A 27,634-nucleotide genomic window follows, 5' to 3' on the forward strand; every position below is an offset into this window, starting at 1 on the left:
AGACAAGTCAGTAATTGTGCTGAAATGGGCTCCAGCTGGGTAACAGGGAATTCTGGCAGGGGCAGATCCCGACTCACAGGGCACCGACACAAAAACCCACCGGCCCCAAAGGAGAGAGAGACTGAGCACGGGATTAATTAGCACGAGAGGTGAGAGAACCATCAACCAGTAGAAGACAGAATACTGATTAATAAAAGAATCATGTGACTTGTAACTAATGAACACCAATCACTTTACTTGCTAAAATGTATAAATAGTAAAAGTTCTGAGAGTTGGGGTACTTGATCGGTTGACTATCATGGAGCACCAAGTTTGTGCAATCTGAAATAGATCATGTCTCTTGTTGGACATGAGGTAACAAATCCAGTTTTTGCAGACAGCGTGATGTCAGAAACTGAAATAGTTCATTTTTGCGGTGTGACATCATAGCCTGCCTCAATTGTCCCGGTCCTTCCCCGGGTGCCAATCACCTCTCCTTTCCTCCCTCTCCGACCCCTGCTCAGTGCTGTCTCTCGGTCCTGGCATTCCAGAAGGGCGTGAAGTGATTGGCAGAGTTCAAAAGATGCCTTCCACCCCTGGGGGCCATTGGCCCATCCAGGTGTCCCTTTTGCCTGAGACCTGCCCGCCCCTGTGCCTGGTTGGTGGGTTCCCTCTCTGTCCCCTCCCCCTCTCCCCAGATAAAAGGGCAAGCAGACCACGCCGTGGGGCCTGTTGGAGCTGTTACTAGATTCAGGGGGCCCCACGGCCCAGAATAAAATCTCTGGATCGAAACCCTCCATCAGAACTGACTCCTTCCTTCACCATCGCCTTAAAGCTTCTCCATCAGCAAGAGCCGGAGGAGTGGACCCTCTGCCAGAGGAAGACTCCATCTCGCCGCTCCCAGGGGCTGTGGCATGCCTGGGCTTGTCCCCACCTGCCCTGCCACAACATCCAGCTAGCCAACAGTGTCTCTGAGGTAGAACACCTCAGTTGCCGCTGTCTGGTTCAGACACAGGGCCAGGCAAGCCAAGGCACGTCCCATCAGCAGTATTGGTAATTTAATTCCAGTAGTTCATCCCTCAAACATTGATATAAAGGTTTGCTCATTACCACAAAAACTGTATAAAAGAAGCTACAACCAAGCAGCCTCCCTGAAGCTACCTGGTTGGGACTTTGGACTGAAACTCAAACTGCTGAGGTTAGATAAAGGGAAAACCCATTCTTCAGTCACCCGAAACAAACGAGTCAACAAAGAAAAGAATGTGAGCCAAATGCAGCCGCTGTGCTAAGAATCATCTCTGGCTTGCTTCGCTTTGGGGTGGGGGAGGCCGTAGCCCACAGAGCCCTTGGCTGCGAGCAGGTTTGCACAGATTTGACCCCAGCCGAGGTGGGGGAGGAAGTTTGGGTGTGTTGGAACCTCAGGTCAGGGGCAGGGAACCAATCCCCCCTTACACAACCTGGCTGTGGAACCCCCAATGGGACATTCCCGTGAGAGGAGCTGAGGGGGTGCCTTGATCCATCAAAGGTCCCCCAAAGTGCCCCTGGAGTTATTCCTGAGGCCTGGCACCACAGGACTGCAGGTGATGCCACAAACCCGAATCTGTTGTAAGGAACAAGGGCAAACTTGCCCCCAGGGAGGTGCCTGGGTTTTCCTACCTGGCCTGAGCAGATGTTAACCCATCAGATTCTGTGCTTTTTGGGGGAATCTTCACCACCAAGAAGACCAGCTGGAGGGGATCAAGGGAGCACTGCTGGGATCCACGGAGTGGTGACATTTTCCTTATTGTGTCCCTGTTACTCTGTTTCTGTCCTCCCCCACCTATTTTCTGTTTCTCTCTCTTTCTCCCATATTTACTATCAAATAAAACCCATACTGTTGTTACTGTCAAGTGGTCTTGTTTGCACCTTAATTTGGGCAGAGACATTTCTAAGAACCTTAGTAATGGGATCCCAACACAGGAAGTTGCATTTGTGAAATGTTTGCACGGATGTCGTATACTCAGAGATCAAATGCCTGGAGTCAGAAGGGGAAGGCCAAGAGTGTGAGGGCCTGTTTGTGATGGTGGGGAAGGTTTTCTGTGATGATGTTGTGACTCAGCCTGCGGTGTGATGCTGCAGCCCAGACTCCCCTCTCAGTTGTGTCAATGCTTTACAGCCCCAGCTCCCTCATCCTTCCCTCACAGGAGAGGTGAGGTGATCCAGTTCCTTTATAACTTCATAACCCTCCTGGACCTGCTCCTGAAGCTCCATGTCTCTGTTGTCCTGAGGAGCCCAGAACTGGACACAGCACTCCAGATGTGGCTCACCGGGATTAAATAAAAGGGCAGAAGAGCTGTGCTCCAGCCTGACTGTGCCGCTGCTGCCATTTACAGTCAACAAGCAGATTATGCCTGGCAGGGAAGGACACTTGAATCAGAAAGGATTGATGTATCTTTCAAGAAGAGAAGTGTGGCATTGCCCTAACAATCTCTTAGCTCACCAAGGGAATCAACACAGGTGAGAGGTAAGATACAGGCATCGCGTTTAAACAATGTCCACCAGCAAAAATTTTAAAGAGCTTAACCCCTACACTGAAAAGCAAATGTAATTTACAGTAGCTGGGAGAACTGTTACCCTAACAGGGGCTTTGCAAACCAATAGCTGAGTCAGAATTCCTAAGGTTTAGATCAGATACCTAATAATAGCCTTTGAGCGTCCTCCTCTTTACACTGCTGCACTTGCCTTGCCCCTGTCCGCTTGGGCTTTCTGCCTGCACAAATAATAAATGATCCTGAGATCCTACAGATCAACTGTCATGTGGTTGAAGGACAGTGCTTTGAGCAACCCATTATTACTCATGTAAAAACAAGAGGCTAGACTAAATTAAAAAAGCATTAAAATATCCTGAGTTCAGAGCAACTTCAGTAACAGCGCCCATTTTAGTTTTTATCACTCCCTTTCCCTCTCTCTTGGACCAATCCCTAGGACTGTACAGGTGTTCCTCCACCCTGTAGTCCTCTTCTGAGACAGGATAATTCCTGTTATGCTCTCAAATAATTCAGTCTGTCAAAAAAGAGGGATAATTTTATTTAAGAGAGATTAAAGGGTTGGGGGGAGGAGTGCCACCCTCAGGTTCCTAATGTCCCTTGCACAGAATTGTTCCTTCTTGCACCCAGAATGCAAAATGTGTTTTGGCTAAGGAGAGGAAGCACAAGCAAGCCCCTTTATATAAGCCAAATGATCAGAGAAGTAGAGAAATTCTAATTCTAGTGGGGGGTACTCTGATTTGGGCTCTGTCTAGTGTGCAGAAAGGTGAGTTTAAACAGTTGCTCACAGAATCTGCCAACAGCTCATTTAACTGATTTTGGTCTGGGTTATAGCAAGGGGGCCAAAGTGAATCAGAATTAGATCTGAGCTCTTCAACAGCTCTTAACTTCTTTTATTTCACCAGCCAGGACTTTAAATGGCAGAATCCACACACCACCTAGTGGCTGAGGGCATTCCTAGTCTTTAGTACTTGGCTATTTTGAAATGAGCACCCCAAAACCTTGCGAGTGAATTTGCCTTACAATGCTGCCACCAGCCACCACAGTTCCTGTTTTGTTAGCCCTGAGACAGACAGAACCTCCTTCACGGGAAAACACAGCTGGCCCCTGAAACAATGGACTTAGAGTAAATAACCTAGTTTAAACCTGAGAGTTTAAATTTTGTATCAGATGTGGATGCTTTTATGTGAGCTATTTCAGCATGGTACTGGAAATTTCATCACTTCTGCTACATTTGAAGGGATAAAGATGTTGATTAGATCCTTACATTTCATCCAGCACAGACTGTTTCTGGATATTCCTTTTCCTTTCTAATATATTTGAAAACCAGCAAATATAATTGAATTTATTTATCGCCACAGAATAATTAAAAATGCTTCTTACCATAAAAGCTCTTGAAAAAGCTTTTGGTTTTCTTCTTTTGCAAGGACAAGTACTTTTAATGCACTCTTCAGATGTGCTCAGTGAATGAACATATAAGAGCCTAAATTCACAACTATTTTTATTTAGCAGATGTAGAATTTTCCAAGAAAGGGGATTCTGAAAATAGTCACAAGTCCCTGGACTTGCTTAGCATTTCAAGAATAGTTATTTCTGTTGTCTCCTGAAGGACTAATTTAACATGTTAGTCCTATGAAAATGCAGAGTGTTCAATATCTAAAAAATGTCTCTACTAGGTGCTAAGTTAAGGAACAAATTAGGGGGGAAAAGGGTAAGTCTAAGGCTGTCTCATTTACTTGGTTTTTTCTGATCAAAAAGTTTCCAGGTGATTTAATGGCAAGTAGTTTAAAAAATGCTTATTGCAAGACTTGACTCTGCAAGTTTTAAGGAGAGTTTGACCCCCCCCACCACATTCTTTTATGACAAAACACAGATGGCAGAAATGTTGGAGCAGCAAAGAACACCTTTTTAAGAGATGGTAATCTGTCTTTGCACTGAAATTAAGTTTTGACACAGCTGCTTTACTGCCAGTTACCAGAACGTGCCTTTCATATTCACTTCCATGCCCTTACTCTTGTCAAAAGTATAAACCAAAAAGTTTTCTGAAAATTAAAAGCAGTAAAACCTTTTCCATTTCTAGTTTGTGCTTGGATGTTATCCTCATTGCGTGCCTGGAACGAGCCGTGGGCCTGTCTGCATAGCCCATGTGACAGCTCAATCACTTCTGCATCAAGAGCTTGGCACAGAAGCCTGGGCTCCTCATACATCCCAGCCCTGGAGCAGCACTGCCTGCACGTCCTGGCTCCTGGCTGTGCATGCCCTCTGCCCTGGCAGGATGGCTCATCCAAGGGGAATCAGAAAGAACAGGCAGCATCTTGACAGCAGAGCTGCAGACTACCAGCGAGCAGCAGAGTGTGTGCTCAACCAAACACCGTTTCCCTGCCTTCTCTGTCGCAGTCATTGTACGTGCTCTGCTGAAGGGTGTCTGCACGTCCCAAAGGGTCACCAAATGCCACAAGGCTTCTATATTTACCTGTGTGCACCAATGCCCCAGTAAATCATCCCCAAGCAGCGAACAAACCCAGCTGTATTGTGATTTGCCTGCATGTTGAGACCTTGACTCACAAGACTTTAATGTAAGAATATATTATGCATTTTATTATCTGGTTACAGGTTTTTCTTCCAATAGTTTAATCTCAGGGTGTGGTTTTGTTACTCATTTCTGCAAGAATAAGCTTTCCTTCTTTGCCCAGGCTCACTCTTGTAACGCAGGGCATAGTCCTACTGTGATTTCAAATAAAACATTAAATAAAAATACATACTGTCACTCTAAAAATACATTGTTTCACCCCAGGCAGCCACCAAGTCCCAGAGAGCTGCTCCCAGAGATCCAAAAGGATCAGGGAGATAATCAGAGCAGTAAAAGCCAGAAAACCCATGGGTTGAGATAAAGACAATTTATTAGGGAAAGCAAAAGCCACACACCCCAGCAAAGCAAAACAAGGAATGAATTCCCTGCTTCCCATGGGCAGGCAGGGGTTCAGCCATCGCCAGGAGAGAAGGGCATGTAACTTGGTGTTGTGGTTTGACACTGGCACAACACCAGGCACCCACGAGAGTCGCTCACTCACCCTCCCCTGCCACAGCTGGGCAGAGGGGAGAGAAAAAAGTTAACGAAGGACTCACGAGTTGAGATATGGACTGGGAGAGACACTTCAAGGGCAAAGCAGGCTCAAAATAAGGTTGCCAAGTGAATTTCTTACTAACAGAATCAGAGGAGAATAATGAGAAGTAAAACAAGCCCTTAAAACACCTCTTCCCCCCAGCCCCTCCCTCCTTCCCACCAACAGCACACGGAGACAGGCATTGGGGTTTGGTCAGTTCATCGCCAAGAATTTCTGCTGTTCTGGAAAAGGAGTCTTTCCCCTGTAAGGCCGTGGGGGAGACAGTTCTCCATGAACTTCTCTGGCCTGGGTTCACTCTCACAAGCAGCAGCCACATGGACCTGCTGCAATGTGAGTCCCTCCCAGACAGCCAGTCCTCCCAAAACTGCTGTGACGTGGGTCTCTCTTCCCACAGGGTGCAGTGCTCCAAGGCCAGGCTGCTCCAGCCTGGAAGCTGGGCTCTCTCTCTCCACCAGGTCTCCCACTGGACCAGAGCCTCCTCCAGGCTCTCCCACTCTGCCAAGAGCACCTCCCCCACGGGCTGCAGGTGGATCTCTGCATTCCCCATGGATCCCCACGGGCTGCAGGGGCACAGCTGCTTCACCATGGTCTCATCACAGCCTGCAGAGGAATCTCGGCTCTGGTGCCTGAAGCACCTCCTTCACTTCCTTCTCCCCAACCTTGGTGTCTCCATGTTGTTTTCCCTCACATGTTCTCACCTCCTCCTCTTCTCTGGCTAGGAGCAGAAACCTTGTGACTTTATTTTGATTTCCTTCTTAAATATGTCATCACAGAGGCATTACCAACCTCTCTCCTTTGTCCAGTTTTGATCAGCAGCATGCCCATCTTCAGAGTCATCAGAGATTGGCTCTGCTGGACATGGTGGAAGCTTGCAGGAGCTTTCCACAGGAGCCATCTCTCTGGCCCCCTTGCTACCAAAAACCAGGCCATGCTAAACCAAGACACTTGGGAAGTGTCACTTCCAATGTGTCCCCTTTCCTTCTTCCCCTCACTTTATACACTGAGCATGGTGTCACATGATCTGGAATATCCCTTTGGTCAGTTGGGGTCACCTGTCCAGGCTGTGCCTCCGCCCACCTTCCCAGGCACCCTCAGCTTCCTCACCCCAGTGGAAGCACAAAAAGCAGAAAAGGCCTTGGTTCTGTGTAAGCCCTGCTCAGCAATAACAAAAAACATCTCTGTGTTATCAACCCTGTGTTTAGCACAAATCCAAAACAGCCCCATAGCAGCCTCTGGTACTGCAGCCAGGACACCCCCTCTGCAAGAACATCAGCCTTCAAGGTGTCAGCCACAAATACCTGCTTTTTGAGAGGGCCGCAGGTGAGGGAATATTCAAAAGCAAATACTGGGATGTATTTGTGCTATTGAAAATACTATTGTCTCAGCAGGAAAGAACAATTTATAATATATGCAGAAAAAAGAAACCATTCCCAAAACAGATGGGGCCCATGCGTCTGATAGTATACATAGGTATGAGACAAAAGCTTATTTTCCTGGTGGTTTGCTAAGATGTCCTTTCAGATATCAGATTTATATATTTTTTATTGTATTCAGAGTATAATCCTTATAAATAAGGATAAATACTGCTTGTTTATTACTTATTCTAGTCTTTTCTCTCTTAACACTTGGCAGTGCCTGCAGCCTGGCTCTGAGCTCAATTTGCCTCCTCAGCTTCAGCTTAGCTGCAGCACAAGGATTTTCCTCCATTTAGGTAAATTTAGCTCACCATACGTTTCTCACATAGCTTGTATGCAATTTGTGTACCTGTCAATAATTTAGAAAAGGCAGGATGGTTTCAGTACCAGCAGGGTCCTGCAGTATTAAACAGAACATAAAGGACATGGTGAAAAGGTGCTCATCAGGGCACAAAACAAGAATTCAAAAGCACGAAACAGGAATTCAAAAGCACTAATGAGTTCACTCTTCATTAAAGCAAAGATTGGGGTTTTTTTCCCAGCTCAAACAGTTACATTTCACTGAGATATTTGACTGATACTGCAAGTGAAGTGAGATGCAGAATTGTTCGATGATTCCAGTGAGGAAAAGAAATACTTGAAATGCACAATGTAAACAGAAGCCAAAATTTTCCTACAATTTTATAAAAATTCTTGCAGATTATAAAGACAGCTGTAAGAAAAATGGCATTTTTAGCATAGAAAAATAATAGCATAGAAAAATAATTAATGAAAGCAGCTTAACAGATTATAAGGAGTGTCTGGTTTACAGCTTCATATTTTTGCAGTAAAATCATACAAAAAACATGCAGGGGAACAAAACAGTTCCTACTTTTAGGGACATCTCTGTGGTCCTCTTAGAAGAATGGGGCTCTGGCTCTTGATTTTGGAAAGTTCAGGAGAAAATACCAGACACTGAAAGAGCCCTCACAAACCCACCACTTGCATTTACCATGGAAATGCCAGTCATGCTGCATAATCCACTCAACAGCCACATCATTGCTCCCCACTTACTTCCCTCTAAGAAAGAACATTTACACATCCCTTGGGCTCGTTCCATGAAGGGAAATTTGGAGTAAAGGGCACTTTGCATGCACTCCTGCATTTTGAAGGATGAGAGGGGCCACAGAGAGCTGTAGTCTTTCTGCTACTGCACATGGGGCCTTCAGACCAGATTGCAGAGGCATAATGACAAGGTAGGAGGATCTTTTATACCTGATGGAGCGGAGGGATACTGATGGAAAGCCAAAACTGAGATATTTATGCAGATAAAATAATGCCTAAGCTGCCAGGCCGCCTCAGCTCCTCATAGACATGTGCTCCAAATCATGAGGAACTGTTCCCAGGAATGGAAGGCAGCAGTTCCAAATTATGAAAAGTTCAAGGCAGGCAGTTTTCCCAGCACAAATGCCCTTTCCCTCCCACAGAAGAACAATGAAGTTATGAGGACATGGATAAGGAAGGGATGCTATTTTTGAGGGGTGGTGGTTTTCAGTAGGGCACAATCTGTGCAAAGGAGCCCTTCCTGCAACAAGCTCCCCTTTCCCATCCAAAGGGGTGAATGTGAGGATGTTGCTGCCATCACTTCAGTATCACACCCACCTTCCCTGCAGGCAGGGTTCATCAGAGCTGCTATTCATTACACGCTGTAATTAACAAACATCTTTTTCTAGGTAATATGAAATGCCAGGTGCACAACACACTGTAGGCTCCTATACTGCAGTATCAGCAGTCTGCTTAGCTACTTTTACTACAATTTGTCAGCATCATCATATTATTTTGCATGCTAATTGATGAAAATCACAAGATACTATGGGACATCAGGAAAACTCTGGGATCGGGGGGGCTTATGGGTGGGGAAGAGAAGCCTTGTTTTATTTAATCCCCAAAAATTGCACCTGAGGAAAACAGCAAATGCTTCTTCATTCAGCTTGCCTCGGAACACCCATTTATGCAAATCCCATATTGGCGCTTAGTAGCCTGAAAGGTCAAAGGATGGTTTTTTTGTTGTACATACAGTTACTTTCTGGGCTAGGACAGACAGTTCCTTGCCAAGGTGGTTTTTTTTTCCAGCCTGACTCCAAAGACCTGGTTTTCCTTTTTTGAGAGCTGCACCCCCGTTAACAGCTCATCAGCCTGGAAGAAGACAAGGGGAATTAAGTGAACTGGCCGAGGGATCCTTTATTACAAAGCTGGTGGGCCATCCAAGGAAGACGCTGAACCCTACAAGGAAACACTAGTACTCATTTACAAACAGAACTCAGCATTTTTATTCTTTGATTGACTTCCTGCTAGTTTTGATATTTGCTACCACCAGAGAAGAGCGTAAAAACACAGTACAACATTGTTAACCAGTTAGGAAGGCTGGAAGGGAAAGCAAATCCCAGTACAATTGCAAGTAACTTAGTGGAGTTTATAATTAAGATTTTTTTGAATGGATCAGCAATGAAGCAATAAATATGCTGCTGCACTTAACCAATAACAGGATTTAATCACTAACTTTGTGGTTTATTGCATTATAGTTTAAGACTAAATGTTATCCATCATCATACATTCACCAACCAGGTAAATGACATTTTTCATGTGTTTTATGCTAAATGGCTAAAATTATGCAGTAGCCAAACTAGACTAGGACTAGTAGAGGTAGATATTGAATGGGCAGTGCCAGGCAGAAATATTTTGTGAAAGTACTTCTTTGTGTTTCATTATGAACAGTTAGCAGGTTTAACACTTTTAATTAAAACAAACATCTTAGGGAAGCTATTCTAAGATGCTTTGGATTTTGTAGCAATATTTCTCTTGCAATATTACAAACTTTTTGACAGTGTCACTCGTAAAGTGGACAATTTTTGTCCTTCCAGTTTTCTGCCACAATTCACATGAAGACTAACATACAAAGCTAGTCTTTGTTAACATACTACTGGTTTTGCTTGTACCACTCCAGAATACACATTTACAGCTTCCTTGGCATGGAAAGACTGCATTTACAGTATCTACAGCTCCAGTCATCTTCCTAGCAATAAAAAAAGCCATTTTATATTTAATCTAAAATGGAATTTCTATTATGCCAGCTCCTTTTAACTTCAGTCTTCTTTTGGCGAGCTGCTCTATCAGTTTCTCCTTGCCATTCCCACTGCTGGCTGTGTGCTCCTGGAAAGTGTCTCTGCCCAACACAGCCATTAAAATTAGTATCTGGAGATTGCAGCTGTCATTTCCAGGAAATATAATCATGAGGGCATGGCTAGAGGTTTTGTAAAATCACACACCCTTTGTGCCTCACTTCATCTCAGGACAGTTTATTACTGGAAGGCTTCGGAAGCAAGTGCCTTTCCCCAGGCTCAGCAACCACTGTCCTCCAACTGGAACTTGACCTTTCATTCATGAGCTTATAGATGGCTCAAATCCATTACTCATACATCAACCATCTAATTACACTACATTTGCACCATTTTCCTTCACAGGACCCCAAAGCACTGTGTTATCACACGAGTGTAACTCTGACTTCCACATAGTTCAAGCTATTTTACATTATACTTCGGTAAAAATGGCATTTGTAAAGCAAAATTCCTTAGGGAAAAGATTTCAAAGCTAGCTAGATACTCTATACAGAACACTTCAAAAAACAGTTAAAGCAATCACAAAAAGAGAAAAATACAATTTTTATCTGGATCTATTGAGCTGGATTATGATATCAAGTGGTTTTGTTAACATTGGTAGTACGTGTCCAAAGCAGAACTGTGGCAACAACATGTGAATGCTGCAGGAATGATGGCACCATTGCTCCAACTGCCAAAGGCATCACATTAGACAGAGACCTTAATTCTTCTTATTTATCTTGCTCACGATACTGAAATTGTATTTGCATCTCTGGCTCCTCAGGCCTGATCTCCCCCTGCCCTCATGGGTGTTTTCTTTCAGGGAAAATACAATTCAATCTGTGAGTTGCTACACCAACTTCCAGAGTCCACTGTTAGGGCTACAGTAACTCCAGACCTTGAAAATCCAAATGGTAAAGGAAGATTTAATAGGCTGATCATAAACACCTCATCTAGCCCTAGAGAGCTCCCTGGGAAACTTGGAATTTGCTCCCCATGCTAGGGGAAAATCTGGGTGACAAACTTCCCTCTGTTTCTGACTGACACAGCATGCATCCGGACAAGCCTTCCCCCTATGAACATGCAGATATTGAGCACGCTACCAAAAAAAAAAAAAAAAAAAGGGAAAAAAATGTCAAATATAGCTTTTAAGGCATTTAATATGCAAAGAAATTATTTACTGAATAGGTAATTTTGAGGCTTTTTTACCTGCTTGTTCACATGTGCCTGCATGCTTTGGTCTCTACATGGAGGAAGCAAGTACTTCACCCACCATCACAAGGAAAACCACAACTTCCAGTTCTCTAAAATTTAAGCCCATAACTCTGGCATTGCTTTATGCAATGTACACCATCTTCTCTTATCTAGGCAAAATTTATTGTCTGAACTTTTTTTGTACCCAGGAAAGATACCCGTATCACGTGTCATCACCAGTGGCTACGCTGATGGTAACATTTTCCTTCTCCAGTGAAGATCATGAAGAATCAAAGTATATTGAGTCATGCCAATGCTCTAGGTCACTGACCACAACTGCATTCCCTGCTCACGTGCTTTGGCAGCCAAGCCCTAGTGATTACAATTTTAGATCGCAGCACACAGAGGAAAGCTTCCATTGCAGCATAGCACTCTACGCTACCAAAGAAGACTCACTGCACTGGACTTCAACTTCATTTCCAGCTCTAAAAGCTCTTCCTCAGAAGTCAGCCTTGCGTCTAACAGGACAGATGTGAAGATGAAGGAATAACAATTTCTATGCCAATTTAAAAACCTCCATTTTCAGGCAAACTCTTGGCTTAATTTTCTGTCCTGGGCTTGCAGTCTTCTGGAAGGGGATGAGTAACCACTTTAATCCAAAAGCACCATCTCTGAAGCAGTGTGGATGCCTTTCAGCAAGGCTATGAAGTGTCTTTAGGGAACTCAAAATAGATGTATAGATGAAGACTTCTGGAAGGCCCACTGAAGCATCCTTTTCACCATTTGCGCAATTAAAGACAACGAGTAACTTCCAGCTTTTAGTTCATCCATTTCAACGCAAAAACAGGCAGTGAAAAAGTAAAGGAAATAATCCCATTTATAGCCAGCACCCAAAACCCCCAGTATCTGGAAAAAAAAAGAATTTGCTTGATGCAATTCACAATTTGTTAGGAGTGAGCACTCATCTGCCTCCAGCTTAAGCATCAGTGGCCAGGAAATGGGCAGCAATACTCAAGAGGCAAGGCCAAAAGCTCACAGCTTGTGTAGGCTAGACCGAACCATCTCCAGGAGTTGCAGAAGACATGCAGTCCAAGTATCTCAGGCTGCAGAAACAACTGGGATCAAGACATCAATACTAGAGTCAGTTAAAGGCTCTGCAGGTATTCTAGTCCCTAAAAGCCCAGCATGTAAATATACAAATACAGCGACCCACACTTCTTATGGGAACTATACTGCAAACATACACAAGGATAGGCTAACCATGAAGAGAAAGTGGAGATGAGGACACAATAAAGAAAAGCCTGTTGTTCTGACAGTTAAAAAACTACAAACCCCAGTAAGTCTTCCAGGATCTAGTAACTGTACATGTCAATCGCTGAATTCCATAATGTGGAAGAGGAAGGCTGTGTATCCACAAAACAGATACTCTGTAACTGAACTCCTGCAGCAAAGAAGGCACTCGCTTTGTAAGCTGTAGTTTATTTCTGCTCTGTTTCATAAGATGAGCCTACAAAAGAAAACATCTGAATACTTATCTATATTATTAACACAGTAGACTTATAGACTGAAGCTTGACTTGAAACACTGGTGGAACTTAAAAGCTGAGTAGCAAAGCATTATGTTATAGGACTTCCCAGACATTCAGTATTTACATAGAATGCATTTGCACTTTATACTTAATGACCACCCATCATCAGCAGTGACACTGTTAGCATGACTGGACAGCACAGTAAGCCAGCCCTGAGCTGCACTCCAGCAAACCCATTCACTGTCAAAGTACAACATAGATTGGTTTCAATATTCACACAGTTGTTTTTCAAAACGTTTTATTGCATTATATTTGGTACCTTATGTTTGACAAAGGAAATTACATCTGTAACTGCAGGAATAAGAAGCTGGTCTGTTATTGAAAAAAAAAATCTTGGGCCCCTTAAAAGTTACAAAGTCTTGGGCTTGCCTGAAACAACTGAGCAAGAAATATATTCTTAGAAATGTAGGGCTTCAAGTATTACAAACCTGTGACACTGTGGAAAAGTTCCAGAGGTATCTAAACTGCAGCACTTTTTTTTTTTTTTCTGCATAACGTGAACAAGGCCTGCTGAGGTTTTAATCTATTAGTCTCTTGATCAGTCAAAATGGTAGTCAGGAGTTTTCCTCTTTGCAACTTCAAGCCATAGTATGTTCTCATTTTGTTTTCACTCTACGTGAAAAATGCATGTGATCTTTCTAATTGGTGCCACATCACAGTGCATAATTTTATTTGGTTCTTGCATTACAGTTTTAAAAAGTTTGGCCAACCTATGCCGATAGGTTCATTTCAAGAACAGCAACGCTGATTCTCCCCTCCCCACCCCAAGTTTAATTCCAAGAGAGACCATTTTAACTGGTTCCTTCAGGTAAAAACTGTGGTGCAAGAACACCAAACTGATCGTGTACAGTGAATTTCAGAGACACAACAAGCTTATTGAACACACTATGTTTCTTAATTCTGGTTGATATCCGTATGTCCAAGCACCCCAACGTCACAAGCACGTTGCAGGTTTCTCTCTGTATTCTGATTCACATTGCATACTTCCTATGGACACAATCATCCCCCGTATCAAAATCAGTCAGATGCTAAAGCCCCATCAACTCTTTGTGCTCAGTGAAAGAATCCAGTGCTAAAACAGCAGTTTTGCTGTCTGAGATAACAGTAATCTCACAAGACAAATTTAAATTTAATATTTCTGCCACACACCTGCTCTGAGGGCTATACACCTCCGGGTCTCATATAAATTAGTTTAAAAACATGGGTGGATAGGTGAGGAAAAGGGTTGTTTATTTTTTCCTTTTTTTCAATTTTAGCAGCTTTTAATTTTTAAGAAACCAAACAACCTATAACCAGTAATATGTTAGATATTTTATATATATACTTTGTCAGCAGGACAAAAAAAAAAAAAAAAGTAAAACTATTTGAAGGCAACGGGGTTTCTTTCCTTCTGTTCTTTGTGTAAGTTAGAACAATTCAGCAGGTGCGTGACAAAAATATTATACACCAGATATGGTCCAACGTCATTTTTTTGCAATAAAGTTGTTCATATTTCATTGGCCAGTTCTTCAGGTTCTGCAGAACTATCTCCATTAACTGTGATCTTCATATCCTCTTCATATCCAGGGGGCATGAAAGCCAAAGCATAAGGGAAAAGCTTATGACAATTTGCTCTGTAAGTTTCAGATGCTTCTTTACAGTCTCCAAGGCTACCGTCACATAAAGCTTCTAAGACCTCCATACAAGTCTAATTAAAGAGAAAAATAAAGAAGTGTTATGGTTTCTTAAATGTTCAGATGAACACTCACAACACAGGTTTCAAACAGCAGTTCTGCTGTCTGAGATAAGAATAATTTCACAAGACACATTTAAAACAGCATTTGTGACACAGACCTGCTCCAAGGGCCACACACCTTTCAACATCAAATGACATTCTAACTAAACACAGCATGAAATACCAATGTAGTCTGATTTGAAAAAATGCAGTTTAAAAAGGGATCAAAAACACAGCTAGAAATCTTGACTGTCAAATGAAATACTAATTTACCACTTGTTTGTTATTTTCCTAAGAAAAACCCATTCTTGCTAATTGGCAACCAAGAAGCCCACCATTCTTGGGATACACTGACCATTTCAGCAACACATAACATACCTTTTGTACAAATCAAATTACTCTGATATGACCACATTTTCCTAAGAAAAACCCATTCTTGCTAATTGGCAACCAAGAAGCCCACCATTCTTGGGATACACTGACCATTTCAGCAACACATAACATACCTTTTGTACAAATCAAATTACTCTGATATGACCACATTTTTCAGATATATGCAGCTTCCTGTCCATGATTTAGAAGAGGAAAAGGAGATTTCCTGTGTAATTTTTTTCAGCCTGCATTCCAACCATGAGAAACCGACCTACTGAGCTCCATTAAAGCCTGGCAGCATTTAAAACCTGCTCATGGCTGTGTGCAGGCATTAGCATAGCCAGGCAGCCTTTTCCTGCTCCTCTGACATTCAGTACAGTTTTTGTTTCTTCTGTGTTCTGAGATTAACTGCTCTGTCCTCCTGCTGTGGGGTTATGGAGCTCTCCTCCAGGATCCCTTTTCCTCACATTTGCTCTTTTTAACACTGGCATCCACCAAAGGTCAAATACATCTGGTTTTACAGCTGCAGCATGCTCCGAGACAGCTGGTCTTTACTACAATGAAACGCAATAAATTTGATCTCTTTGCGCACAAAAATGCCTTTCAATAAACACCTAGACTACTTTAGATCCTCCATTTTTAGGGCACTTTTAATTTCTCATCTAGAAGTTCAGTAGTAGTCCAGGTCTTCCTTCATGTTGGAAGCAAACATGCTTAAACTCAACATTTTCAGTTGTATCACAATGCACTGTACAGGATGTTTATGCACTGCTGAGTTGGTAAAAGCTTCTTCTAGTCTTACCAAGTTTGCACCTCCAGAACAATCAAGCATTTTTGGTTACACTTAATCTTTCCCCAGTCCAATTCCCAGAATCCCACTCACTCCCACTCAAAAACCAGCAAATAGAAAGCAAATTAATTTTTGTTTTCTAAACCTATTGATCATCTAGATTAAACTCTTTGAGACCACTCAAACAGTAAGAAAACCTGAACCCAAAAACCAACACCCAAACAAGACAAGTTTATGAAAAAGGCTAAACACATACTCGGAATATAAAAGACATGGGTTTGTGTCCAATACCACAACAGCCAGAACAGAGAAAGGATCTGAATCTTTAACATCCTAAACAAGTTGAAAACCAAGACAAATTGTCCTTTATTGCCTTTTTCCCCACCTCTGTCTGGTCCAAAAATTCTGTTATGAACTTAAAATTCTTCACAATTAAAGTTCTATTGAAGCCACTATATTTCCTAAGAGATGTTTTTTGGAAAACTTAATTTTTTGTCCACAAAAGAATAATTTAAAAGTAAACATTTACCAAACTTACTTGCAATAGATCTAAAAAATTGAATGCACAGACTACTGTAAATTGCAAGTCAGAACTGACAAGTCCTCCCAGATGAAGGTGGGGGAATGGCGACAGGGACATGGAGGCAAGTGTCACAGGGAGATTGCTTCATTCTGGTGGTCATGGAATAAAGACTCAAAAATTGGTGAGCTTTTCACTTAACTACACACTAAGGCAGAACTGTGCATATGCAGCTTTTATTAAACCTATGGTTAATTCCCACAGCTTGCAGGAAGTTGACTATGGAAAGCCTTCCCAGAGTCTTGGTCACTCCTCTTCTTCTTGCCTGTGTGGCAGCCAAAGCTCAGACAAACTACTACCTTTTCTTTTGCCCTGTGAGTTCTCTCAAGTTTAGTAAGTTTTCCCATTACCTGTAGCAATAATATGGCTTCCACTGCTGCTATTTTCCTATTATCACAAAACTAAGTTAATTAAAATGTGCAAAAAGGATATGTAATATTTCAGTTCAAATGAACCTGACACCCCTTTCTTTCACAACTCAACCTTTTTATGATAAGGCACAGCAATTATTTGAGTTTCTTCTTACCTCCAAAATTTGCTTAAAGCTTCCACAGATAAAACAGAAGTTGTCTACAATTTATAAATACTTTACCTGAAGATTTCTGTTAATAAGGGATTCATCCAGGGTCATTGCCAGTTCCACTGCCCTTTTCTGACTGGAAGGATCTAAATAGTACATCATTTTGGCAGCTACAGGAGGAAAAGTAAGACTCATCACCCAGTGGATGACCAAAATCATCTTATATACAAACACAAAATAGGGATAATATGAGGAAGAGGGGGGACTGAACTCTCCAGCAATAGTTCAAAATGGAACCAACTTGGAGTGTAAAGCTTGATACCTAAGCAGGTAGAAGGGAAGCTCCAAACAAAGCATTAAACAAACATTCTACATACATTAGAAACAATAGGGCAGAAGTCCCCACATTTCCATTTCAGCAGCACAAAGAGAAAATTATAGAAAACCACAGACAACCTGGCAATCATGTTGTCAGAGAAACACAAACAGAGAAGAAAAGCACTCCAGAGGAAAGGAGTGATTGTTACATCACTGGGGCCGATACTGAGATACCACTACCAGAGAAGCACAGAAAACGCAGAAGTAAGGCAGAACAAGGAAAAAGGCAGAATACCTGATAACCTATGTGGCAGTGAGTCATAGTTCCTTTTAAGGAAAGCTTCATTGAAGTTCTTTGGATTCGTTGCTCCAAAAAGCCGATTCATTTCTTGGTTTAACACTGTTCTAACAGCATCAGGCAGATCCTTACTTTCAGATACTGTTGGAAAAAAGAAGTTGAGGTGAGTACAGGTAATAACAATAAAATATGATTGATGTATTTATTTTAGCATTTTTCATGTTTACATCATTAATATAATTGTATCTCAAAGGAAGATGCATAAAATTTGAAAAGGTAAATACTGGATGTGGTTAGAATAAGCTTAACTGTGGCACTTCCCTGATGCCTAGAAAAAGTCAAAGCTCTTCTTCCCCATACCAATTAAAACCTATTAGGCTCAGAGGTTAATGTCATACAGGTCTGTTCTTAAATGTGTCTACTCTGTGGCCCCCATGAGAAAGGGTTATCTTCGGGGCAGGGGAAGGGAGAGAATTCTTCCAACTTTTACCAATAAGGACAGAATTCTAAGCCCTCTCCTTGCATGCTGACACAGGCTGTTAGCAGAAAAGTCACATTCCTCACTCTGCAATTTCTATTTCTTCACTGCATCTCTCTTTCAGGCTTCACATACTGCTCACAGTCTTAAAAACTCTTAACAATACTGGAATGACTCCTAAATCCAGATGCAGTCATAACAACCATACTTAATTTTAGCATGAATCAGTTGTTTAAAAAGCATTCTAATATATGTTTTAAATATTTTGATTTAATTATGCTAAAATCAATGACTGCAGGTTTGGCATCACCTGGTAGTGTGCACAGATGGAGTCCTACCAAACAGATACATACCACTGCTGAAGAGATGAATCATACACTCGTGAAGCCAAGGGTGACTAGAATCAATAGCAAAGGCTCTCTTCACAGACTGAAGCATCAGAAGGAACTTCTCTGGAAAGAAAAACCAAGTGTTGACAACTGTTCAAAAACCCGTGGCAGGAAATCACACCATTGTGTTAACAGGAGTATTTAGTGTGTGAAATTAGAACGATCAGAAGAATTTACAGCTGAGTGTGCTTCAAAAGCTACTTTTAATAACATGCATCTATTTAACCAGTGAATTAAGCAGATAATCACCAAATGTTCAAACTTTGGTTTTCACATACTGCTCATTGCTGGAGTGTTGGTCCAGTGAAAAGTTCTTTGTCATGACAGGGATGGGCTCCTCACACCTCATCAATAATTGCTGCTTAAGTTCCAAAATACACCTTTACGATTCACAGATTGGTTGCTTTCATTAAGTGTTCTCACCTACCTTTTCGAAAATAAATCTCAAAGGCAAAAAGATGAGTCTCTATTTTGTTCTTCACTAAATTCTTCAGGGGTGTTAAAAATTTAATGGCTTCTTCCAAAGGTGCTTCAACCTACAGATTCAAGGGAGGGACACACAACTAAGTCAAAGTTCAAACCTAGTAACTACAACAACAAAAACCAGCTATTGCTGAGTCACATCAGAGAGTTACTCTCCCAAGGCAGTGCAGAAGATGCTTAGAACCTTTTCTGTTACAAATTTTACAACTTTCACTCCATGTCTAAACACAGACTAAAAAGTCCAAAATATTTGCTTTCTGACAGCTACAAATCACATTCTACTATAGAGACACAAATATTTTCCTTCTATCACACACCAGTAGTGGACACAACTGGAGCTGAACCTGCAATGAGAAGTGCAGTGTGGCTGCCCAGACCAACCCACATACATGGGCCTGAGGTGATGGTGACTCATGAACACCCATGACATTCTGGTCATGTGAGCTTTAGACAGGTTCCTAAAAGCTGCCAGGTCACGGTGACAGTCCCAGCCAAAATACCAACAGCAAGCTGGAAGTAATCAGATATTGAAAACGGTCTCCTGATCTTAGCTAGTGTAATCCAGCTTTCACACAAATTAAATCTGTGCAAAAGGTCTTTACAGACAAGTATCATGCACACAGAGGTTTGGGATTACTCAAGTAAGAACTGCCTGTTCTTAATTTTTTTTTTATTAACAGAAACTGCTCTCTAAGAAGCAAATACAAATTTTGCTGTGTGCCAATACCAATTCAGCAATGTTGAAGTGATACACTTAGTTGCAAATAACTTGAGTTGAAGATTGCAATGGACACCTTCCTGCTAAACAGAACTACAGCACTTTTCATAAAAAACACATCACTTCCATGTGCTGCTGATTTTACAAACACATTGTGCACATAAACTATTTGGAACCTATAAAATCTCATTTCAAAGTCATGCCTTTAGTGCCAAAGATACATATCCAAACAAATCTAGGGTCAGCTGTTTCAGGAAAACTATTTGTAAGTGATTAACGATGTGAAAAATGGTCTTTTGGCACCAACTGCATTTGGAAGTGTCTATGCCATGATTGTGACATTGAATTTGGAATTATATTATACTGACAGCTGTATAATAAAGAGATAACTAGATTTGCCAATGAAATGCATTATACAGCTGCAACTACTCCTTATAATCTTGGGGACTGGCTAGATTTTTCACGGCTATCCCACGACATCCCTCTACTACAGAACTCAACTTCCATACAGGCTGTTGCATTTCCATTTTGACTAGCATTGCAATTAGTTCTGCTTCTTGCAACCAGTGAACTAAACAATGGAAATACCAGCAATATTCTTAATAGCTAGTCAAGTTTAAGTCACTTGTTTCCTGGCTACAGAGTTAAGTTCACTGACTCAACTTTTAAATATCCCCTCAAGAGCAAATACAACTCACTTCAGTGTGAATAGTAAGAATATAGGTGCAGAATACTGGATCTATAAAGACTTGCAATCTATACTACTATTGCTATAAATTAATTTTTCCAGTCTCTGTAATTTTCTTATCTTTCCCTGACATTTTTTGGAGTGTTTTCCTACTCCTTACAGGTATAACTTCTGCTAAAGGAATAGTCTTCTGAGTCATCTTCCTTTTGTATCTCTCTATAGTTCTTAATCCAGATCTCTAAATTCATCTCAGTCTAGTCTACTAATTTCTTTATTCCTTTTTCCCCCCATTCAAAACACGTGCAAACAAATCTTGTTAAAACATTCATTGCTTCAGCGTCTCCTCTTTGACAGACTGACTATGTGAACAAAAGAGTATCAGGGGGCATAAAAGAGTGAATGATCATCACCTTACATACAGGATACAAAGACTTCCACACAACCAACTAGAAATAGGGTACAATCAACAAGGTAGTGCAGCAGACACATGGAGATAATGCCACATGTAGCAAATGTTTGACTTCAATTGCTGCCTTTGAGAACCAGGCAAAAAAAGCTGTGATTTCCACACTACTGACACTGTATCTAACCAACTAGCCCTAGAATTATTTTAAAAACACTGCCTGTGAAGAGATGCCATACCAAAAGAATTTACAAGTTATTTGAATGGCTTTGAAGTTTTACGTGTGCTTACAGCAACTTTTCTAGAAATTTCTAAGACTTCATTATTACATTGGTAAGCACCTTTGCCAGTTTCTCAGGGATAAGTTCCTCTTTCGGTCCTCCAATTTCTTCATCATCATCATCTTTCTTCTTTTTCTGATTCCTCTGTTGCTTCTCCTTCTCAGCATTTTTCTTCTCCTCCTCCAGTTGTGCTTTCTTCTGGGCTCTTCTCTGCTTATTTCGTAGCTTCTTTAGCTCCTTGTCAGACATATTTGCTGTACACGCACAAAGGACAAAACCACACAACACTGATGTCTCGTATTAACAGCATCAAGCAGTTATCAGGCAACATCACCTTTTTTAAACCATATCTACTACAAGCAGTGCTCTCGTTACCTTTGTAAAAGCTTATTTACTATGGATAGTTTGTTTTATAGTCTGTGCTGATGCTTCATAATTCACAAATTCCTAAGTGGAATCAAGGGACAGAAATTAAAATAATAGTATACTGAGATGAAAAATAACTAAAATTTGACAAATTTCTCTTAAAGGATCCTCTCATGAAGGATCCTCTATTTGTACCATTTGAGATGCCCCAAGCTATAACTGCTTAAGCTGCTCTCAAATCAGAAATGGGAGGAAAACAAAACTTAATAGAATTTTTTTAAAGATAATTTTTACATCAGAAGCAAGAGATGATAAAATTTAAGTTGCTACCTAGTGAAATTTCAGCACACTGATAAAATGCTTAGAAAAGCTACTACCAAGCACATCTGCTTCAATCTCCTATTCCATGGACCGACCAACATGAAAATTCATGTTTTTGCAGTCATTCCGTAACACAAACATTTGTACTTAAGAATTTCAACTCTCACTACAAACCCATCATTGTTTTGTAATAACCACAATAAAAGCATACATTAGTTTAATTTCCAGCAGAACATCTACTTTACCATGCAGTCCAAGCTGCAATTTGCCTACTGAGTTTGCAGAACTCTGTTTTTGGCTACCACAGACCTTCCTAAAATACCCACTAATTAGTGAAACTGCATGATGAATAAATCCCGAGGGTTGAATACCTGTATCGGCCTCATGTTCTTTATTTTCATCTGTTAGGGGATTATCATGAAGTTTCAAATAGATCTCTATGGCAATCCGTGCTGCTTTGAAGTAGAAGGGATGTTGTCGAAGCACATCTTCTAGTTTTAACAAATCCACATAAGACCTAAGGGTGATCTTCCTCATACAGTAAGTATGGAAGTCAAACTGGTCATCCGTGATTTCTACAAAATGCTGTCACAATAGAACACAACATTAGTTAGTATCTCATTGTTAATACTTGCTAACTTGGACTTTCAAAATAATAATTTAGTAAAAGCCTACTGTTAGACAAATACAATCTAACTATTACAAACGTTAACAAATCCCTCCAAAAAGAAAGTCATGGTGAAAACAACAGAAGGCATCTTAGCCCAGAACTGACATACATCAATTTCAGTCTCTTAAAAGTAACTACCTCTGAGAATTTCCGGTTTAATAGACAAAGGTTTTATAGTAATTGCATTTAAACATAATTTGAGGAGTTTTTCTTCTGTTAACTGCTCTAGGTTTTTTTATTCAAAAAATATAATTTTGATTTCCACTAAATACTATGGCAATGAGTCCCACACTTAAATCAGACATGATGTGAGAAAGTACTTTCTTTTGTTCAAGCTCTGCTTCCCATACCATCTAATGTCCCTTTGTTTTTGTTTAAGAAGCAGTGAAAAGTCATTCCCCTCTTAACTCCTCCAAGTACTTAGGATCTCCTATAACTTTATCCTAAACTCAGCTTTGTTTGTAAAAGCTCAGGATAGAAGAGTAAGCACAACAAGCCAATTGCAGTCTCTTCCTTTGGAAGTTACCCCACGGTGTTTTACTAGCACATTTTTAAGAAGGTGTGACACTCAGATGTAAACACTGTGACAGATTTACATAATGGAAGAAAAGCACTACTTCTCGAGTTTTAATTCTTCATGTGTCCTTTCAACTGCTGCTCCACACCTGCACAGAAGTTTCTTGCAGCATTATCTGTAATACTCATTATCTCTAATAGTCATAATATCATTTAGTACTGAGACAGAGCGGGTGTTGTCCTTGCAGTTTTCAGTCTGTTTCTGTGATCATGTATTGATGAAATAATGAAGACTCTATAGAGATGCCTTTGTAATCTCCATGATAAACTTTTCTTGCAAAAGCTGATTATTTGCTCCTACTCTGTTTCCCCAGCCACGAATCAGCTATTAAATCCATGAGATCAGCTTCTCCACTTTTTCTGATACAGTTTAGATCCTTTACGGTGCAAAGTATGAAATAAAAAGCACCTCTGAAAACCAGAACCCATTTTATCAACTAGACTGCCCCTTTGCATAACTGGCCCCTCTGAAAGATTTAGAAGGCAGTGCTTTTTCTTACAAAAGCTTTGTTGATGGTTTCTGAATTCAACATATTTGCTTATCTTATTGTTGAACTTTACTACACCTTCAATTAATCTGATAAATAAATTAAACATAGTGACTTAAATCCTTAGAAATATTCTTTTTGGTGGCTTAAGTTATTACTTCATTTGCTGACCTCTTCTGGTACCCAAGACAATTTACAAGACTAATAGTTTCTTATACAAAAAAATCTTACACTAATTTATTTAAAGCATTTGTGCAAATAAAACACAGTCCTGGCAAATCACAAACTGGTGTGGATTGGAAGGGACCTTCCAACCCTCTACTATAGGCAGGGACACCTTTTAGTACACCAGGTTACTTTGATAATTTTACATCACTTTTTTCAAATCAGAGAATCAGAGCTGAGTCCTCCCTGCAGAAGAGTGGCAGTGCTGAAATCCCCAACACCTCTCTATTTGCAAAGAGGTACAGCTTCCTGCTAAGTTCTGCTCTTTCAGCACTTCTTTTACACCCTCAGCTGTCTGGTCTTTTTTCTAGACATTAATCAGCTTAAGAAAACCCTAATCCATACCTGCTTCTTTTTAAAGTTGTGCATCCAAATTTTGTTGTTTACCTCACTATGGATATCTACATTTAATGTGCAAGTGTTCCCCCTTTTTAATAAAATTTCTACTTTAAGAAGTCTTTATTCTTGCAATAGCCTCTTTTAAACTGTAGCTTTTTTTAAAAGGAGAAGATAGTTAATATTTTTGGTAATGTTTTAAATATTTATCGTGTACCTCTAAAACAATGCCTAAATAGTAACTGAGATCTGTCCTTTACTTTAAGGATGGGCTTGTCAGCTCATCCACATATTTTTGGACTTAAAGTGCACATACTCTTCATTTGTAACTAAATACCCATTTCTTATGTACACTGCCAGAACTAAGATTATTCTGGACAGTTTTCTCCTCTTGTCTGGATCTTTAATTAACTTTATAAAATTTTTTTCATAATACAGTTTACAATGGCACTTTTAGGAGGAAATGCAACTATATAAACTTGCCAGTAACCAACACGAAATCCCTCCTGAAGCTACATGAAATGCACTCTTACTGCTCAGAAAAGTAACATATCAGCACAGTAAACTTAAACCAGTGTTTTCCAATCTAAGCGTCGAGCTGAATACGTACTCTCTCAATTTCATGGCATTTCTTAAGTGCTTCTCCAAATTTGTTCATTGCCTTGTAGGCTTGTGCACATTCTGTCTGAAACCACATGCACTGCATTTCATTAAGGTTCTCTACTGCCGAGGTTCCTTCCTAAAAGCAAAAACAGCATTATACAGAAAATAAATCTCATTAGATGTTATTGGCTGCTATTTCTTTTATATTGTCCTAATTAAAAGCACTAACAAAGAAAATTAAAGTTAAATCTCAGAACTGGAGTCTTGAAAGGTAGAAATGCTACAGTTAAAATTGACAAACTTTGTTGATTAATATAAAAATCCAAATATTAAAATCTTTGTTACACCTATTGGAAGAGTCAGAAAGACACAAGCAAGAGCCAGGCAGTGACCATTTCACTGTGACAGGTGCTCATCTTTAGGTTAGGAGAGACCTTCATTCAGTGTTTTTGATACTGTGTGCACATCAGTAACACATGGCAGCATGGAAAAAATGGCAGAAAAGTTCTAGCCCACAACAAGACACTGACACCTGCAGGAAATCCTGCAGGATTTTTTTTCCCCTCAACTAAAACTGCCACCTTTCAAAGAACTGCTGATTGAGCTAAGCATCCTCACAGTAGTAGTAGATGATTACTCCTAATGCAATCAGTGCTAGAGAGTAAGGCAAGGCAAAAGGAACACTTAATTTTGACACCTTCTGGTTCAAAAAAGGTGATTACAGTTGTCTTTCAAATCTGGTATTTATACATATTTGCACAGATCCATAGAACTTAGCAATGAAAGAGAAAGGCAGTGTTCAAAACAGCCTGATTTAGGCAACTGAAAATGAGGAAAACTATCAGTTCTATTTTCATTATACTTAATCTAGGACTCCTCTAATTATTGTTTTTTTAATTAAGAAACCTATATTTAAGCACTAGACATAAGATCAAGTGGAAATAAATAAAATTCTAAAGAGCAACTTCAGCAAATTGTTTCAATATTTTTCAAGTTCTGTTTTGGGTAACTTCTATACTTTCTTTTTAATATCATCTTAGAGCTGTTTAAGGCATTGAGGGAGGTCAAATTAACCTAAATTCATAGTGGGTTTGCATCAAAACTCCCACATAGAGCTAATCAACATGTAAAACAGAACTTCCCCTCCCCTCATGTCTGCCTGCACATAGACTTCATTTCACAAGATTCCCCAGGTTTCCTTTATAAACACCACTCCCCCTTCTCTCCTACCTTACATTCCAGGTTTCTCCTGCTCTTTAAGAGAGGAGAAACTGGGACAAACAAACAGAAAAGGCTTTACTTTTGCAGGTAGTTCCCAACAGCTTGTTGCCTGTCTCCACAGACAACACAAAAATGACACTGCCACTATTCCAAAACTGTAATTTGACAAATAGTCTGGAGAGACTTCACTAAGTTGTTTTGACTTGAAGTTATGAAAGAATAATATCAAAGTTGTACATTTTAAAAAGTAACTAACCTGTGTGACCATCAAACCTATCAAAATGGGGCTACTGCAGGGACAAAAAATGATGCATGAAATTAAGCAATTGCCATAACACAACATTTTTCTTTCAGATAACTGGTCACGTGAAAGAACATGGAAAAATAAAAGAGGCGCAACATGCATCTTTCCTTCATCACTGATAAACAGGACTTGGGGATGGAACGTTGTTCACACAAGGAAGACACCTCACAAAGCTCTCAGCTGTTAGCCACACAAAAATTATGTTCCAAAGACATCTGAGATCTCTAACTTACTACCGTTAGAAAAAAAGAGACATGGACAACTTTACCAGATCTTTCAAGTATCCAACAGAATCAACATTAAACCCAAAGATTATTGTGCAAAAGTTATTTTCTCTGAAGTTCTCTCTAAAACAGGCAGGCTGTATTTTTCCTACCAAGCAAAAAATAACCAAACCACCCTAAGCTTTATTGAGTTTTCACTTATTCCTATGGAATCGTGCTTATCCAAGATTAATTCAAAGCCTGCTATGGACTACCATAACTGAAGCAACCATAGCTGCTCTGAAACAGAATTAAAATATGATAGTAAAGCTGACTGCAAAGTTAAAAACCAAAAGTTATTCCACAAGGCATTAGGCCCACATTATTCCAAAGACTTCTAGTAAAGCACAACAAACCCGTGTAAACTTAGAACACATTTCTTCTGCTTCTTTAATGGAGTTTGCTTTCAACATATATTTTGCACATTTGGAGTTGATAAATCTGTCTGCTGTGTCCAAAGCCTGAGCTTCATCCATCCACCTTGCAGCTTCTTTAATATTTCCAGCATGCTATAAAGATAGAGATTTAGGTCAGATTGAGTAATTGTAAAACACGCATGTTTTATCTACTCACTGCTTGATATAAGTAAGTTTTTTTTAGACTTTTAAAATAATAAATAGCTTACTTCAAAAGCAATAGACCTTGAAAGAAAAAAAAAGCAGTTAAATACCTTTCCTCATTATGGAATTACTGGTCTTTTAGCACTGAATGTTTTTCCTGAAAATGCTTAAAGAACCAGTTTGGATAATCCCATTCTGATACAATATCATAGTGCACCCTGAGAAATTGTTTTAAGCAGCTACAAAAACAAGGGGTAAGAACAAATGAAAGATTCAATCTAATTTATCAGTGTGATTTTTAAACTTAAAATTCACATTTTGCTGTACATTTCTCCTTTACTGAGTTAGAAACCTATACAGTGGCTTTTTCATATGCAGCAGAAAAACCCATCTCAAGTAGCTAAACAATACCCTTACCTAGAAACTTACTAGAATTCCTAAGAGACAAATAACCGTTGGTCACTAAGAATAAAGACAAACTTACCTTATAGATTTTTGCCTTCACAAGGAAGAGTTCTATCAAAGTGGGAGTACTTTCTATAGCAGCATTTATATATTCTAGAGCCAGGGAGGGCAGTCCAATTTTATCATAATGCTGAGCCAAATAATACTGGACCCAGAGTAAAGTGGTTGGAGGTTCTTCTTTACCGTCATCTGGCAGGAGCAAAATGGAGAGGTTGTTTGTTTGGTTTATTAGTAAAACAACATC

The 27,634-nt window shown here is 40.3% G+C and overlaps 1 protein-coding gene across 1 annotated transcript in view; it reads right to left on the reverse strand.

Moving 5' to 3' along the window:
- Window positions 1-13,181: 13,181 nt before the first annotated feature.
- The window catches only part of NAA15 (N-alpha-acetyltransferase 15, NatA auxiliary subunit), a 38,117-nt gene continuing 23,664 nt past the window's right edge, over window positions 13,182-27,634 (reverse strand). The window contains exons 11-20 of the mRNA XM_038134698.1: window positions 27,410-27,579; window positions 26,722-26,874; window positions 24,585-24,713; window positions 22,051-22,264; window positions 21,053-21,246; window positions 18,847-18,955; window positions 18,384-18,482; window positions 17,550-17,693; window positions 17,009-17,106; window positions 13,182-14,647 (exon numbers count right to left, since the gene is read on the reverse strand). Coding sequence (XP_037990626.1) covers window positions 14,447-14,647; window positions 17,009-17,106; window positions 17,550-17,693; window positions 18,384-18,482; window positions 18,847-18,955; window positions 21,053-21,246; window positions 22,051-22,264; window positions 24,585-24,713; window positions 26,722-26,874; window positions 27,410-27,579 — 1,511 coding nt within the window. The 3' untranslated portion in view covers window positions 13,182-14,446. The remainder of the gene's footprint in view (window positions 14,648-17,008; window positions 17,107-17,549; window positions 17,694-18,383; window positions 18,483-18,846; window positions 18,956-21,052; window positions 21,247-22,050; window positions 22,265-24,584; window positions 24,714-26,721; window positions 26,875-27,409; window positions 27,580-27,634) is intronic.

The sequence above is a fragment of the Motacilla alba genome, chromosome 4 (genome assembly GCF_015832195.1).
Source record: "Motacilla alba alba isolate MOTALB_02 chromosome 4, Motacilla_alba_V1.0_pri, whole genome shotgun sequence".
NCBI lineage: Eukaryota > Metazoa > Chordata > Aves > Passeriformes > Motacillidae > Motacilla > Motacilla alba.